General features: G+C 36.6%; 1 protein-coding gene across 6 annotated transcripts in view; it reads left to right on the plus strand.

Moving 5' to 3' along the window:
• The window catches only part of phactr4a (phosphatase and actin regulator 4a), a 69,586-nt gene that overhangs the window by 38,952 nt on the left and 12,381 nt on the right, over window positions 1-18,253 (plus strand). For 4 of the 6 annotated variants that reach the window (XM_051136787.1, XM_051136786.1, XM_051136785.1 and 1 more), the window contains 3 exons: window positions 4,862-4,942; window positions 10,105-11,022; window positions 13,126-13,731. In XM_051136787.1, the coding sequence (XP_050992744.1) occupies window positions 4,862-4,942; window positions 10,105-11,022; window positions 13,126-13,731 (1,605 nt within the window). The remainder of the gene's footprint in view (window positions 1-4,861; window positions 4,943-10,104; window positions 11,023-13,125; window positions 13,732-18,253) is intronic. The other 2 variants (XM_051136789.1, XM_051136790.1) reach the window with 1 other exon arrangement.

Genomic DNA, 18,253 nt, shown 5'->3' on the forward strand with positions numbered 1-18,253 from the left:
TTGATTTACAATTTAAAACTATTAATCACAATTTTCCATTTTGGCATTAAAATGAGGATTTAAAGGAGATCTATTATGCAAAAATCACTTTTATAAGGTGTTTGAATACAGTTGTGTGATTCGCCTATAATGGTAAAAATCCACCCACTCATTTTTTAATAATTTCTGTAATTCATAAATGTGCATTTATTATGCACAGTTCAATCAGATGACTGACGTTTAAACCGATTCCGGTTCAAACATATAAGGCCAGCATAGGCTCATTGTAAAATTAGATATACATCTATATCCTTTTGGTAACACTTTCTGTGAAGTCCATATTTATAATACATTATAAGGGTATTCTTAAGGCATTATAATGAATGCATAATGCATTATAAAAACCTTAAAATATCTTATACCATCTTATAAATAATTCTAACAACAATTATGATACAATTACAATGCTTACACATTTGTGGTTAAAACTTGTAAAGTTATGATTATTTATAACACAATGAACACCATAAATCTTATATTAAATGTATAAAGAGCTGTATATCTTGACATTGTTTGTTTAAGATCTGCGCAGTATTTTTACTACATCTTTTAAGTGGTTAGGTGTGGAGTGTTATTTGAGCATTCCCTGTGAGGCTAATATTAATTTTAATGTGAGCTAGTTAATAATTTCAGCTGAAAAAACTGCAATGTTTATGTCAGGGGACTTGGCAACTTTGCAACTTTGTGTTAACTAACTCTGAGTATTAGTAGGCTTATGTTAAGGTTAGGGTAGGTAGAATGTTGATGTACTTACAAAGTTACTTACAGTCAGTTTGTCTTTTGGGGAACCATCAAAATAAAGTGTTGGCACATATTTAGCAGACATACTACTAATACTCCTATGACTGCTAGTTGACATAGTTGCAGAGTTACTAATCAACATCAAAATAATCAAACTGATATTACAGTAAAAATAGTTCAAAGCAAATGTGTCATATTACACATTCATCTGATCTAATATGTGGTCTTATGGCTGTTTGAGGAAAAAAAAATATATATTTTTATAACTGTACTTATAAGTGGTCATTGATTACTTTATTTAAAGCAGCATGCGAGTCTTATAATACACTATGAGAAATATAATCCATTGTAACTTAAGTGAATGCTCATTGTGTGTTATAAATCATCATACTCTTAATCTATAACTACAATTAAGCAAATATTATAATACATTAAAACTGTTCTTATGAATATTCATAAGATGATATAACATTATAAGGGTTTTTGTAATGCATTATACATTCCTTAAGAATACCCTTATGTATTATAAATGTGGGCTTCATAGAAAGTGTTACCAAACATTTCTGCAAAACTGAAAAAAACATCATACCTATATATATATATATATATATATATATATATATATATATATATATATATATATAATGTATGTATATATATGAATCACTGCAGTTTCCAGTTGAAATGAACGCTAGAGGCAATACAACTCCGACAACTTTTATTCCTGTTCACACAAAGTATGATTTGCAGTCACAGGAGTTCTGATCAATAAAGCTTAATTTTCACACAATTACTTAAAGAATATTGGCCATTTACACACTGCAGCTAAATTCAGTTGTCAGTTCACCTTTTACTTAAGCACGTTCTTACACGCATAATTCACTAAAATGCAGGAGTGACGACCACATTCAACAACCACATTACCTCCCAAAAAAATACAGGTAGTGACAACCGCATTTACAGAAATTCTACGTAGTGTGTACAGAAGTGAACTGAACAACTGTTGTTAATGACATATTTAAACGCACATCAGAAATGTGTCTTCGTCTGTATGTGAGATGCAAGAAAATACCAGTGAGAGAAGTCTTAGGACATTTTGACACACAGTTGCACACGACCCCTGAAAGTTTCATTGTTGCCATATCTTCATAGAAAAAAAAAAAAAAAAAAAAAAAACAAACAAGGACAAGCACAAAAAACACAAACACCCATATGCTTTGTTTTATAACACAAAAAAATCCTATATATCTCATATCTGCTACAGACCACTTTATTAAGCTTTTTTAAAGCTTTATGAGCTAAGACTAAACAACATTCCATAAAAACACTTGTAAATATGAGGACATGGCAACACTGCAAGACAGCGCTCTCTAAAGCAGCGACTGTTGTTCCATACACACTTGTAACTCACTCCCGCATTAATTTACAGGAATCACTACCTTATTTAAAAGCGGTTGTCACTCCTAAACTTGCAGTGTGTACGTGGCAATTATTACTTCATTAGAAAACTGATACTTCTGAATGTTGTTGTCACATATGCAGCTTTGTATGCGTGAGTTTTCTAATTCAGTAGGTTTGCTCGGTAGCTCAAGTGATACGCTGTTGCACTTGATGAAGAGCTCAAATTCACATAAGGACGTTAAAATAGCACAGCTGCATCAATCACTTTTGCATTTGTTAACACTATTGGTAGGTTTAGGGTTGGGTTTGGTGTAGGCGATATGTTCAACACGATACAGCACCTTTTCCCAGATATTTTAATTCTGAACTAGTTGCAATACCTACCTCAAGCAGCATAATAAAAATGCAGCAATACACGCCTGTACCAGCATTAAAAAAAAAAAAAAAAAAAAAAACATGCCGCAGTCACGTATTTAACGTGTCTTAGCGCCACTCTCTGGACATTTCACTTTGAAATTGCTGCGAAATGTTGCGATTTAGCTCAAAGGGAAATGTGTATAAATAATTACAATTAATTATGATTAATTACAATTATTTATATCAGCTGCCAGTAGTAACTGTAGCAGAAGACGAAGAAGACAGTGAAGTGATGAGATGCCTTTAAACTCTCTGGGGGCTGTGCCTCCAGGAGGTCCATGAACCAATGGTAACTTTCGCCTTTGGAGGGAAAGTTTACGACTCTTTGTCTGTGAGCATGGTATTTTGCATATGTAATTCGATTGGGTGTTGATGCAAAAACTACTAAGGTTTCTTAAAACACTAATATGTTGCATAAGTATCAACATCTAATTTACACCATCTTTTAGATCATCAAAATACAAATTCAAAGAAACCAAACATGACATAGGTGGGTTATACAACTAGTCATCTATCATAACGCATGCATAAAACAGTAGAAAGACAAACACAAATACAACAGAAAATAAAATTAAAATACAATGCAGTAATACTGTACACAATGACCTGGGCTATGTGTGATAGGAAGGTCAAAGAAAGGTTTGTCTGTGAATGAATAGGAAAGGAGTCTGTTTCTGTAGGCATTGTGCCTTTCCTATGGGCAAATGTAACATGGGCAGATGTGCATTCCTCTGGGCAATAAAACTTCTTATCAGATAGTCGCCCTGGCAACTGAGCTCTTTTGGGGTGTTAGTTGCTTTGGGGGGTTGTCTCCAGAGCTCCAGCATATAGCTGGCTTGTTGGATTTAAAGACTGTTTGTTAAATGTAACAATTAATATATGTCTGATTGGTCCAGATGCTACAGAAATGTGCAGTAAGATACACAATTAGAATTAGCAGAATTCTGTTGCAGAAATGTATATAGAGTAGGGGTGTAACAATACATGTATTCGTACCGAACCGTCACGGTACGGGCATCTTGGTTCGGTGCATGAGGCCTTGCAACGAATACAGGCAATTCACCCTCAATCCAGAAGGTAATGCAACTCTATTTGATTACCGCCGGCAAAAGAACAGCGAATGCCAGGAGGCCGCTAGACCACTAGACAGTGACCATGTGCTGATTATGAACTCGTCTATAGGAGTATAACATTACTTTAAAGGATTGCACACTCAACTGATTGCAAAATGGAGCTTTGTGCTCTTGTATCCTACCTCTCTCATTCAGCACAAATCCAAATATTACATAATATTTCCATATTTTCGATGTATCCAGATGCTAAACTCTCATTTATTATGTAAATTATAGTCTTTGTACTTCAGTCGTGTTCTGATGGTGACACAGTGAGGCGGGGGCCCTGATGTTTGGTTCACTGTTTTATTTTGATAAAGTAAGTTACCACATGCGCTGTCAAGTTAGCAATGCTAGAAGCCTGGAACTGATATGTTTTGTGTTTGTGTGCGCCGGCACGATTACTTCATACCAGCAAAATCAGCTTAAACAAAACACAAATAGGATGTGGCTTTGAGTTTCATTTTTGTCACAAAAGTGAACTGAAACTCAGCAAATATAGGCTACGTTACGTGTCGCAGTTTTTTCTCATCTATCAGTTATAGACTAAATTAAATATATTTCAAGTATTTATTCCTTGCATGTATATATGTGCTGCAGATTTTATAGCCTATATATGACAATAATTTGATATATTATTTAGTATTTTCACATGTAGGTGGAAAAAAATGTAATTTGTACTACTGTCTGTTTAAAATAAACAAAAAGAAACCTAGCATAGTAGATTTTATTTTTTATTTTTTCTGTTGTACCGAGATTTTATCAAACCGTGACCCTCGAACCGAGGTACGTACTGAACCGTGATATGTGTGTACCGTTACACCCCTAATATAGAGGCATGCATTTTCATGAGCTTGGGTAATATAGTGATGAACACTGTTGCTGAGAGTTGCTGACTTTTTCAGTGCGTGTCCTGTTTTGTTTTTGCCAGCTCTTGAAGCGCCGCCCTTTAAAAAAGGGGGGCGGGCGCACCAGCTTATTTGCATTTAAAGGGACAAAAAGTGTTTTTGGCTCATACCCTAACAGTGGCAGCTTTAACTACCTATAAAAACGCACAATAGGCCTTTAAGATTTACTTAAACTCACTGTCTTTCAAAACTGGTGGCTTGACTGATTAATGTGTGTCTGCTGTCTTTTTTCTGAATGATCAGTGCTGGAGAGGAAGATGTCGATGAGGAAGCCCAGAGAGGAGCTGATAGAGCGAGGGTTACTGAAGGACGTCCCAGAGAATGGTACGGCAACCCAGCACAGTCATGCATCTCATTGTTTTGAATTTGAAAAAATTCAAAACCTAATAGCCTGAAAGGTTTTATGAGATTCATTCTGTCGTAAACATGTCCGAAGCATATTTTTATGTTTCGTGTGCTGAATTGTCATTAAAACAACATCACAATGCAAAAACTCTTTGGCCCGGTTACTTGGACAGGGCTTAGCCTAAACCAGGATTAGGCCATAGATCAATTAGGACATTTTTATAAACATGCCTTAGTCAAAAAAATAAATGATAAATAAAATAATAAAAATTAAAAAATAAAAAAAAAACAATACTGGTGTGCATCCTGAGACAAAACAAAGGCACTGATATATTTTAAGATGCAAGTTTCTTTTAGTTGAAACAGCGCAGACTTGCGTTTTAATCTAGGACTACTCTTAAGCCTTGCATGTGAAATCGGAGGTTAATAATCTTACACTAAAAATAGGTTTCTTTTTTCTTTATGGTCATAATTTTCTTTCTTTTCCATTTTGAAAATACATAATTAGCTGCAGGTTGGTATTTAAAACTGGTTCACAGTCAATAAAGACCAAGATTTTTAAAGTCAGCGAGACTGTCTGACATCAGAGAGGAAATACAAAAATAAAATAATTAATAATTAAAATAATGATGTGCACAAATACACCATTTATAATACATACTTGAAACATTTAATTTAAACTAAGAAATGTCTATTTTGATTTCACTGTTACTTCAAAACAGCCCTGGAAAAGTCAAGGATAAAGGCTTAAAATATTTAAGAATAGTCATGGAAATCTGTAGATTTTATTTATTATTTATTTATTTTTTTTGCCAGGCAATTTTACCAGCTAATAACATCATCTCAAGAGAAACTACATTTTCTTTACACCTTTTTATACCCAGGAAAAGTCAGAGAAATTGGTTAAAAAGGTGTGGAAACCTGACCTGAGCATCTGTGATTCACCCTAAGTTTATAATATTAAGTTTAAGCACTGAGTCATTTCATAATTCTCTGTATTCAGTTGTTGCTTCTTTGTAATGGATGTACTTCGTAGTAATTAGTTACATTACAGTATTACTGTCTCTAAATTACACTTTAATTTAGAGTTACACTACTTTTGAGTTACTTTCACCACAATATCCACAGAAGTATGACTAGGCATTATAAAAAGCCAAAATGTAGTTTATTGCTGCTCATCCAGTGAAGGGTGGTGACCTACGTCTACTATAGCATAAAGTTATATTGTCGTATTTAGGTACCGGTATATAGGGCCATTAATGTTACGTTGTAGTTTAGGTTAAACACAGATAAGCACACATTCATAAATACCACCGGTAAATAAAGCGAAATGTTATAATGTACAAACAATAAACACAATACCTAGCTTATAGGCATTTTAAATGGTTTTCAGAACAAAACAAGAATGAAGAACATAAGTTGCTAAACAAGCCAAAATGAGCTAGGCTAATTTAAAGCGAAACTGAAAGCAAACGCCGTTGTTCTCACACAGTCTACCTGTCTCATTTGGCATGAATCCAATTAAATGTGTCCATATTTGTGATGTATTTAAATGCTAAACTATTATGTAAACCAGGCTTTGTTCTTAAAGCGCTTAAAAAAAACCTACTCGTCACATGAGCAAATATGTGTTTGGCCCGACCTCAGGTTGAACGGCATGGATTGCACTACGCAGTACACCCTATTTAAATTAACCAGTGTATCTATATTTGGCTGACCTGTGTTTTGTTCTAATAATGAACAGACTGCAATGTTTGCAATGCTGTATGTGTGTGCGTGAGGCACCGGCACGATCGAACAGTGGAAACAAACAACAACAACAACAAAATACTCCAACCTTTTTAGGTCATACAGCTCATTCGAAACTATTTCTGCCATCTCAGTTTCCTTTCTGTGAACTTTCTTAGAGCGCCGTGCAAAAATGAACTAAACTCAGCGGCATACATCACTTAGTCTTTTCCTTTCATTTTGTTAATCTGTTAATTAGGATATTTAAGTCAAATATATTTTGTGTATTCATTCATTTTATACAGTGCTGCCTAAAAGTTTGTGAACCCTTTAGAATTTTCTATATTACTGCATAAATATGACCAAAAAGTTAATCCGATTTTCTCACAAGTCCTGAAAGTTGACAAAGAGAACCTGATCAAACAAATGAGATGAAAATATGTAGTTTGTCATTTATTTATTGAGAAAAATGATCCCGTGTTAAATATTTGTGAGTTGCAAAAGTATGTGAATCTCTAGGATTAGCAGTTAGTTTTAAGGTGAACTTAGAGTGCATTTGTTTAGATGTGTTATTAATAAATAGGATGACTATCAGTGTATGCCCTGTTTTAATTAAAAAACAGGAATCTATTAAAGTCTGATCATGTTTGTGTAAGTGAATCATGGCATTAAGAAAGTAGATCTCTGAGAACCTCAAAAAAGTTGTTGTTGTTGTTGCTCATCTGGCTAGAAAAGGTTACAAAACCATCTCCAAAAGAGTTTGGACTCCACAAATCCACAGTCAAACAAGATTGTTTACAAATGGAGGAAATTCAAAACCACTATTACCCTCACTAGGAGTGGTCGACCAACAAAGATCACTCCAAAGCAAGACGTGTAATAGTCTGCAAGGTTGCAAAGAACCTCAGGGTAACTTAAGCACATAAAGGCCTTTCTCACGTTGGTTAATATTAATGTTAATGAGTCCATCATTAGGAGAACACTGAACAACAATGGTATGAAGGGCATATTTGCAGAGAGAAAGCCACAACTCCCCCCCCAAAAAAAAAAAAAAAAAAAAAAATGCTGTTGGTCTACTGTTTGCTAAAGATCATGTGGACAAGTCAGAGGGCTATTGTAGAAATGTTTTGTGGATGGATGAGACCAAAGTAAAACTTTTTGGGTTTAAATGAGAAGTATTATGTTTGGAAAAAGAAAAACACTTGATTCCAGCATAAGAACCTTATCCCATCTGTGAAACGTCATCAGACATGTTGTATCATGGTTTGGGCCTGCTTTGCTACATTTTGGCCAGAATGGCATGCCATCATTGATGGATGAATTAGTGATGATGAATTATACCAGCAAATTCTAAAGGAAAATATCTGAGAACTGAAGCTTAGAAGAAAGTGGGTCATGCAGCAAGACAACAACCACAAGCACATAAGTCATTATACCAAAAAAAAAATGGTTGAAGAACAAGGTTAATGATTTGGAAAGCCTGAGTCAAAGTCCAGACCTTAATCCAATTAAAATGTTATAGAAGGACCTTAAACAAGCAGTTCATAGGAGGAAACCCACCAACATCATAGGGTCCAAGTGTTTTTGTACTAAAGAATGGGCTAAAATTCCTACAAGCTGTTGTGAAGGGCTGATCAGCGGTTACAAAATACGTTACCTGTGGTTACTGCTTCAAAAAGGGGTCACAACAGATACTGCAAGCAAAGATTCACATACTTTTGCAACTCGCAAATATTTAACACTGGATCATGTTTCCCAGTAAATAAATGAAAAAGCATGTTTTTGTCTCGTTTGATTGGATTCACTTTGTCAACTTTCAGGACTTGTGTGAAAATCTGATGATGTTTTTGTGTTATATTTATGCAAAAATGTAGAAAATTCTAAAGGGTTCACAAATGTTCAAGCAGCACTGTATATAGACTGTGATTTAATAAAAACAGATTTTGTTATTTTTAGTTAAACTAAATTTTTGTTGCTTGTCTGCAATCCACTGCATTTTTTCTGCATGTCTCTCCGTTAGTTTAGTGTTAGTGGCACCAGTCCAGGTGTTTCCAGGTGTTATTCATGCTATTTCTCCATGTGGAGAGTTTGGTGTCGCACATACTGTAGACTGCACCTGACTATGCATCCTTATCCTTTACTCTGATGAACTGAAAATTAGGGCTGTGACGGTGGCAGATTTTTTTCACCGCGGTGGTAATGGACCAATTACCGTCGGTGGCGCGGTGTTGATATATAATTTTGAAGCATAACAAACATGCGTGTTTATTTCAGCCTACAAAACACTAAAGTAAATATCAAATAAATTATACATTTAAATAAGAAAGTACCCAAAATAAGGAATGGTTAAAATATAAACGAACATCTGTTGCATAAATTCGTAACAACCTCGCCCAACCGTTGTCCGACGGCTCATCAAAATTACCGGCCTGAGTCCGACTAGAGCCCGAGTCTTTTCTCTCTCTTTCCCATTACACTGTTGCATCCATTAAAATAGCTCAGTTTTGTTTTTAATGGGAACGTGGTTATATTTCTTTTTGTGTCTTTATAAAGTTAAATAAAGGACATTTTTTTTTGTTAAATTAAGATTTTTCCCCTAACGAAATTAAGATTGTAACATAACGACCTAGCGGCCAGAGGCAGGCAGTGAGTTGATCACAGCCTATGTTTGATCAATTTTACCTTCTCACATCATCACGACTTGCCTAAAATAAAATTGTCAAGCATATCACAATGTTATTTTAAACATTTAACTTGGATAAATGCACGCCCGTATACAATCGTTCGTTGGAGAGGGGAAGCTAAATGCACTTTGCAGGACATGGAGGCGCCAGCGCAATCACTTGCAAAAAAAAAAAATTAAATACGCCGTAATCTTTGCTCATAAAGGTAAGCGTAACATATCATCTGGAACTGTAAAGAGTGTAATATTATTTGCGTGCACTCACAATATTAACAAAATGTTGTGCTTTTGTAAAAATAAAGAAAACAAACAAGAACAGGAGCGCTGCACAAAAATGAAACGAAGCTCTGCGAATACTTGCCTTACAGATAAATATATCTATAGAAAGCTTTACATTATTACTATACTACTTTAAAACTAAAAAAATTCAAATCGAAAACAAAAACTCTTTCATTATAAAATCCGTAGAGATGCATTTCTCTCTAAAGGCACGTCCAGTGAGCAGATGGCCACGGTGGCAACCGTCGACCGCGGTGGCGCGGTTGTAATTGTGACCGTCACAGCCCTACTGAAAATAACGGGACTCTGTCCATCTCACGAATGTAGAATCCGTCTTTGCAGTCTACAATCATCAAATTCCATTAACAGGAAGACAAACTATTTTACCTGCAGATTTTTGCTTTGTTCTGTTGTATTCTGTCTCAAAATCCATTATGCATATCTGTTTCAGAGAGCAATGACGTGAATCACAAAGCTCCTCCAGTGAAGAATGGACACACTGCTCCAGTGCCTGGAGAGCGCAGGCCAGATGCAGGCTCAGAGGTCAAGGCGCCTTCTTCACGGCCACAGGGAGAAGAACAGAGGAACAGCCTCGCACCTGAACCGGAGCGCCGCAACCGAGCGCCCTCCGACGTTAGTCGCAACCGTCAACCACTGGACGTGGATGCTCGGACACGGTTACCACCTGAAACAGACCGACGCAGCCGACTGGAGTCGGACATGGAGAGACGAGCAGGATCGTTACCTAGGGACAGACAAGGACAGGAGGAGGGACGATACCGGCGTGAGGAAAGAGACGAGAAAGCAAGCAGGGACAGAGATCGACGGGATAGGAAAGACGACAGGGAAGGACGAGGCGAACGTAGAGATGACAGAGACAGACGAGACAAGAGACCGGATAAAGAGGACTGGCACGGTAAAGGCGACCGAGATGAGCGTGAGAAAGATAGGAGGAATGATAGAGAAAAGCGGGAGGAGAAAGACTGGAGAGAAAACAGGGATAGGAAACAGCCACGAGACAGGAAAGAGGATCACGAAAGGCGGGATGAGCCGGAGAGAGTAGACGAGCGAGAACGAAAGGAACAGAACGAAAGAAGGGAAGACAGGGAACGAAGAGAGGAACGGGACAGACGTGAGGAGAGAGACAGAAAAGACGAAAGAGAAAGAAGAGATGTCAGGAGGCCAGAACCCGTGAAACAAGTGTCTGATGCGAAACCAGTCAGGCCTCAGTCAGAACAGGACCGGCGGCCCATTCTTCAGAAGAGCACGTCTGATATTGGACAGAAGGTCCGGCCCGTTTCAGAGGCCATCCAGAGCAGCACACTGCCACGATACACAGCCGCAGAGGAAGAATCAAGGGCACGAGCAGGTAAGACACTCACACAGCTCACTTCATTCGTGACGATATACTTGTGGGCACATAAAATGGAATAAAGGTTTACTACAGGTTTTAATATTCACATACATATAGGCTTAGATATATTATAAAAGAATATACCTTTACCCTGGGAAAAAAAATGGCTGCCAGTTGAACAGAATAATCTGTTACGCCACATTAAAGTACACCAAAAACATATATTGTGGGAATTTCACAATTAAATGGACAGAATTTGAAAGCTCAGACTTAGTTTCATATGAAAAGTAATAAAGCACTTTTGGTGTGAAAGGGCTTGAACTTTTATAAAAAGTTGTTATATTAAAAACAAACAAGCAAGTCCTACCCTGATTTAAAAAGTAACCCAAAAGTAACGCAACATATTACTTTCCATAAAAAGTAACTAACATAATTAGTTACTTTTTGAGGGAGTAACGCAATATTCTAATGCATTACTAAGTAACTTTCCCCAACACTGGTACTAAACATTTTTCTGGAAGATTTCCCCCGTGCACATTTTTGCATCAGATTTAAGTTTAGTTTTAGACAGAAAATGTTTTTTTTTTATTTATTTATTTTTTTTAATGGGCAATATAAAGCCAGATATATATAATATCACACTATTCAGATGACCTTTTTTGCCTTTTGGAAAAGCAATAGTTAAGACATTTTGAAGACCAGTACTTTTAAGGATTTGTATTTATTTATTTAGTTTGTTTAATTATTTATTTATTTTGTTTAATAAACTAGCCACTCCAAATGGTTTTAAAGATTTTAAATGCAAAACTTCAATTATTTTTATTAGTATTGGCCCAGAAGTTCAATATCCAGGGGTGCACATGCGTTTTTTTTTTTAGCCTGGTTCTCATAAGAGTACCTGGAGATTTGGTTTGGTCCTCACACTGCATACAGTGTGATCCATTAAATATAACTAAAATAAATAAATAAATAAATAAAAATATATAATAATAATATTAATAATAGTGATAATATAATTGGAAATGATTTATTATAAAATAATAAACACAAATTTTTTATAGTAAAACTAAAAATGAAATATTTACTTTTTTATATGAATTTTCATCATTTTCAAACCTAAACTTAGCAAGCTTTTGTTTTGACGGATAGGCGCTTTCGATTGAAGAGCATCCAGAGAAGAGCGTTAGTGAATAAAATGTCACATTTTTGCATCGTGCTTTGAAAACAGCAGCGAATAGCCTAGAATTATGCTTTCAGTTAGAATAGAAATCTTAAACAGTATTACAGTTTGATCTAAAATGGTAATTGTACATTAACAGCTGTCAACCTTGTCGAATTGCAAATGCGCTCTGAACTTATTTAGACAGCGCATTTCTAATGGAGACCTGCAGCACGCTTATATGCACCTGTCAATATCACTGTGTGCCTAGCATTGATCTAAGATCAAAAACCCGGACCTCTGTTACAAGATCATTTAAACTTATTGGCGTCATATTTTCATAGCTTTTTTTTTTTTAATTACCTCTTCTGCCACCTTTTTAATTAGCTCTTTAGCCTGTCTGTCAAAGAAATGGGATCATTATATACTTCTGTGTTGGTGTCCATTAAAGTTTATTTTTAGGCTATCAGGAGACATTTACAGTAGTGTCACATTTGCTAACGCTATTTGAAGCAGCTTATATCAGGCTCTTGAGAAAGAGTTTAGCTGTATTCCCACTGTTTAAAGAGTTTTAATGTTGATCATACAATCATGCAGTTGTATTTCAGAGTAAAAAAATTATGCTAGATCTGCAGAACTTCACTGTGCACTAGAATGTTTTTGCTCATGGCAAAGCAATGATAAAGACCCCATGAAATAGCTTGATTTCTTCCTGTATTCGCATATTACCTATTGAAGGATACATCGCTTGGCATTATTGTATAGTATTTTTGGCATATTTATGCCCTCAAACCTCCAAACTGCCATGTCATGGGGTCTTTAAAGCGCTCCTGCACCTCACTGTCACTGTTCACATGCTTCTTATTTACTCATGCCTGCTCCTGTGATTGTGCTGTGCACCTGTGTGTTTTGTTATTTGTGTTTATGTATGTTTGTGCATGTCTTGTGCTCACCATTAGGATCAGTGGGTGTGCGGTTTATTCCTGAGCCCAAACCTGCACCAAGTACCTCCACTAAAGAGTCCCAGCCACCCCCTAAACAGGCTATCCTCCCTCCCAAATGGCTGATGGCTTCTTCCTCCTCCTCCACTGAGACTGCTCCAGTCCCATCCTCATCCTCCTCCTCTGCATCATCATCGTCATCAACATCATCCTCATCCTCTGCTCCTCCCATTGCTAAGCCCCCTCCTCGAACTGTGTCTTTAAATGTAGACGACTCCTTCCGCATTAATCCCATTCCTCCCTTAACAACAACAGACCGTGAAGTCCCGCCCACTGTGCCCGCCCACTCCACTCCGCCCACTGTTCCCGCCCACTCTTCCCCTCCTACTGTTCCTGCTCACTCCACTCCTCCCACTATCCCCGCCCACTCTACTCCTTCTACTGTTCCTGCTCACTCCACTCCTCCCACCATCCCCGCCCACTCTCATCCGCCCACTATCCCCGCCCACTCCACCCCTCCCTCTATTCCCGCCCACTCAAACCCTCCACCCCCTACTGCTCCTAAACAGCCACCAGTGCCCCCTCCCAAACCCACCCATCACAACAGCAACACTGCACTGCAAGGTGAGTCATTATTTGTCCTGTCAGCTTTCGCTCCAAACTGCAACTATAAAGTATATGTGGCTTCATGCTGCTTTCTTAATAGGCCTTAGCCAGAGGAGATGCCACTGTGCAGAATGATAAAAGTACGACCTGTTCAAAATGTTATAACCTAGCAGTTTTCCCACATTCATGGAAAACCTGGATATATGAGAGGGGTTAAAAGGGATAGTTCACCCAAACATCAAAATTACCCCATGATACTACTCACCCTCAAGCCTTCCTAGGTGTATATGACTTTGTTCTTTCAGACGAATACAATCGGAGTTATATATATATATATATAAAAAAATTTCCTGCTCTTCCGAGCTTTGTAATGGCAGTGAATGGGTGTTGAGATTTTGAAGTCCAATAAAGTGCATCCATCCATAACAAAAAGTGCTCCACGTGTTAATAAAGGGCTTCTGAAGTGAATCAGTGCATTTGTGTAAGAATAATAGGCTATGCCTACATCATCCGCTGGAACGCCACTCTCTTGTAAATGTGTGTACGACAGTTAGTGAAATCTAGAGATTGCAGTTAAATGTGGATATTTTTCTTACAAAAAATGCATTGATTCACTTTATTAACCCTTTGGAGCCATGTGGAGCACTTTTAGGATCAATGGATGCACTTTATTGGACTTTAAAATCTCAACAGCCATTCATTGCCATTATAAAGCTTGGAAGAGCAAAGACATTTTTTAATATAACTCTGATTGTGTTCATCTGCAAAAAGAAAGTCATATTCATCTAGGATGGCTTGAGAGTGAGTAAATCATGGGGTAATTTTAATTTTTGTGTGATCCCTTTAAAATTGTCATTTCAAGGCCTGGAAAAGAAGAAATTAATACAATCTATAGTCAATATGCTATTTTCTACATTCTGGCTATGCTTGGCTCTAAAATATTTAATTGACTTGTCTTGACTTCTAAAAATATTTATGCAGTAGAATTTTTTTATTAAATGCTGTAATTATGAAAGACTGGAAAGTCTATGAAAATTATGGAAATTCCTTGTTTTCTAGAGTAACTGGTGCCAGATTCCCAAAAAGCTTTAAAAAAAAAAAAAAAAAAGTCAAGAGGTTTCTAGATAATTTCTAATAAGTTCATAGGAATATTCTAAGTGCAATTCTTCCAAAATTCTTAAGAAGTTATCTAATGTTTTCTCAAGAACATTGTGTTGTTTTCTTGAGAAGAAAATGCTTGTTTTGCAATTGTTGATGAAAACTGGCTAATAAGGTTACTGCAATAATCATATTAAGCCTGCACACTTTTTTACGTTGTATCTTATGTATTTTTCGTATGTCCCAGGATGTGCTGATATTGTCAGTGCAAACATATTTTTGTTACACGTATAATTTAAATAATTGAGACAGATTAGATGTGCTTCGTATGTCTTCTGCATGCTATTTTTTCAGTGGTTTTCAAAAAGTGAGAACAAAATTGACATTGAAGCAGTGTCTCATTTGCAAATTATGTGTGAATGAGTGAATGTGTCATATGTTTGTGTGTGTATTACTAGAGTGCGCGTGTTTTGCGTACAAGTGCTCTTGCAATTATAAAGTTAAAAACAAGGTCCCTATTTGAGTAATTTTTGTGTAGAGTTGTCTGCATGTCATGCATACTCGTAATGACGATCATTGTATACATGATCGACCACTGATGTCACTTCAGAGTAATCATGCACATCTCTAGAATATGTATCATATGTTGCTAGTGTTAAGTTGTAATGCTTAATAATTCAAACAACCCAGTAGTTTCATTAAACATCTTACCTTTAGACATGTTAGAGATTATTCTGCCTTTAAGAGGAATTCCTATTTTTAGGAATTTTGTCTGAAAATAACAGAAAAATATCAGTTAAGAGTTATTTTTTTAAGAATGATTTGTGACTCCAGTCCTGGTCTGTTCTGTTCAGTACCCAGTCATGCATCACTGCACTGTAAGCAGCTGACTCTGGACCATCACCATATATAGTGTACATGTCCCTGACTGTTGGACATTGTCTTCCTCATGCATTGTCATTCTGTAGATAGTTTTCCATGCACCACCTGCTTATGCAGTCACACTGTGCTTTCCTTGTTTCAGAAATCGGCTATATTGTTTCCTGTCCTGCAGTGTATTGTTTTGGCTCGGTACAGATTCATATTTAATTCATATTTAATCAACAGAGCTTCATTTTACTGGTGATATGGCCTTCATTCATTCATGACAGAGACGTGCATGATTTAGTTTGGACATTACCACTATTATGTAATTTAGACTTAGTTATGCTCACAGCTATTTTGATTATATGCAGATTGGTAACACTTTACATTAAGGTTCAATTTGTTAACATTATTCAGTGTATAAAATATCATAAACTATACACTAAACAAACAAGACTATTAGGTTAATGTTAATTTATAAATATACAATTTTCCTAAATCAATGTTTATTCATAATATGTGAACAAATGTTCATGTTTAATTATTTAGCTTGTTAAAAATAACCTAGATTAATAAATGCTGTAAAAAATATTATTCAGTCACTTTACATTTCATATTGCATTGCTTTTAATCTAGCCTTTTTGAAAGAAGAACATTCACATTATGTTTTCACTTATCCAGACTTTTGATAATCTGTACAATATCTGGTGCACACTAGCTTTCATGGGTACTATAGCAGTCCTGTTTGTCACAGTGGTAAAACTCCTACTTGTTATAGCTCTGGGTTGTAGTTTATCATTCAGGTCATTGTACATAAATAATGTAGATATTTTTATGGCACTGAGCACACAACATGAACTGATAGGTGTCAGCATTGAGCTGCAGTATTATTAAAAATAAGGTCAACCACACACAATACTCATGTCAGTGTCATTTACCTTTTTTTAATTACTGCAGCTATGGGTGTTTGTAATGTATAAGATAGTAAAGAGAAACAGGAAAGTAGAGGTAGAGAGAGGGGAAATGCTTTATGTCCACTGGGGCATCACAGTTGTACATATTGTGAGCTCTTTTTTTCTTAATTTTTTCAGAATTAGAATCCTGTTGGTTAATAATAGATGAAGGTCTGTGTGTTTAGCAAATCAGGTGTGTTAGTGTCTGCTGAAACAGTTGAGCGTTCCAGTGAGATGGGCAGGCTCAGACACGTCTCTGTGCTGTTTTTGCTGCTGTTCACTGAGCAGCTTCATATCTCACACACCTGTCTCTGAGTGCAGCCCCGGCTTCAGCCACTTCTGAGCAAATGCAGACAGCTGATGTTTGTTGTCGGACAGGTTTTAAATGTACCGTTTCACAACAAATCATACAAAAATCACTAAAGAAGTTGCACCTGGGCAGGAGATGGAAAGAAGTGTGTGTGTGTGTGTGTGTGTGTGTGTGTGTGATGTTCCTGTAGGACTTAAGTGTGTCTGTTTGTCCTACATAGCAGCTGATGCTCTGTCTGCTCACAGACATGAGAACTCCCTGTACTTTTGTTCTCAGCTTTTTTTTTTTTTTTTGTTATCAGTACAATAGAGCAGAACAGAGACCGCCCACTTTTTCAGCCACCTGAGTTCTGGATGTATTTTTCCCATTCATTGTCTCCATGGACATTTCAGAAAATCCTTCAATCAAGATTTTTAAGCCAAGAACCAAATCATGGATGAAATTAACCCTTATATTTTGTTTAACTGTTTGATGGTCGAATAGGTGAGTTCAGCCCATAATTCGCTGCATTAAAGAAGTTCACTTCCAGAACAAAAATGTACAGATAATTTACTCACCCCTTTGTCATACAATATATTAATGTCTTTCTTTCTTCAGTCGTACAGAAATTCTTGAGGAAAACGTTTCAGGAATGTTCTCCATATAGTGGACTTCAATGGTGCCCCTAAGTTTGAGCTTCCAAAATTCAATTTAAGTGCAGCTTTAAATGGCTCTAAATGATCCCACTTGAGGAAGAAGGGTCTTATCTAGTGAAGCGATCAGTCATCCTAACCCTATACTTTTTAACCTCAAATGCTCGCCTTTTCTCATCTCTGCAATGCACATGTGTAGTCTGTGTAATCCGGGTCAATACAGTTAAGGCATGTTGAAAAACTCAAAATTATCCTACATCGCTGTTTTACCTTGTTAGACCATTCTTCCTCGACTAGGATTGTTTAGAGCCATTTGAAGCTGCATTTAAACTGCATTTTAGAAGTTCAAATTTGGGGGCACCATTGAAGTCCATTACATGGAAATCATTCCTGAATGTTTTTCTTCAAGAAACATACTTTTTTATCGACTGAAGAAAGAAAGACATGAACATCTTGGATGACAAAGGGGTGAGTAAATGATCTGTTAATTTTTGTTCTGGAAGTGAACTTCTCCTTTAATGTGCAGCTTATTTTCTATAGTTAGATTTCGTGGACTGATTAAATTAGAAGAGAGCTCACACTGATGGCTGAAGGTGTCATTGAGGGAAGACAACTTTAGACATGCCGTAGCCCAGTGGCATGAGAGGCAGGCAGCAGCTGCCCGAGTGTCAGGAACACAACAC

Source organism: Labeo rohita, chromosome 19, assembly GCF_022985175.1.
Source record: "Labeo rohita strain BAU-BD-2019 chromosome 19, IGBB_LRoh.1.0, whole genome shotgun sequence".
Lineage (NCBI taxonomy): Eukaryota > Metazoa > Chordata > Actinopteri > Cypriniformes > Cyprinidae > Labeo > Labeo rohita.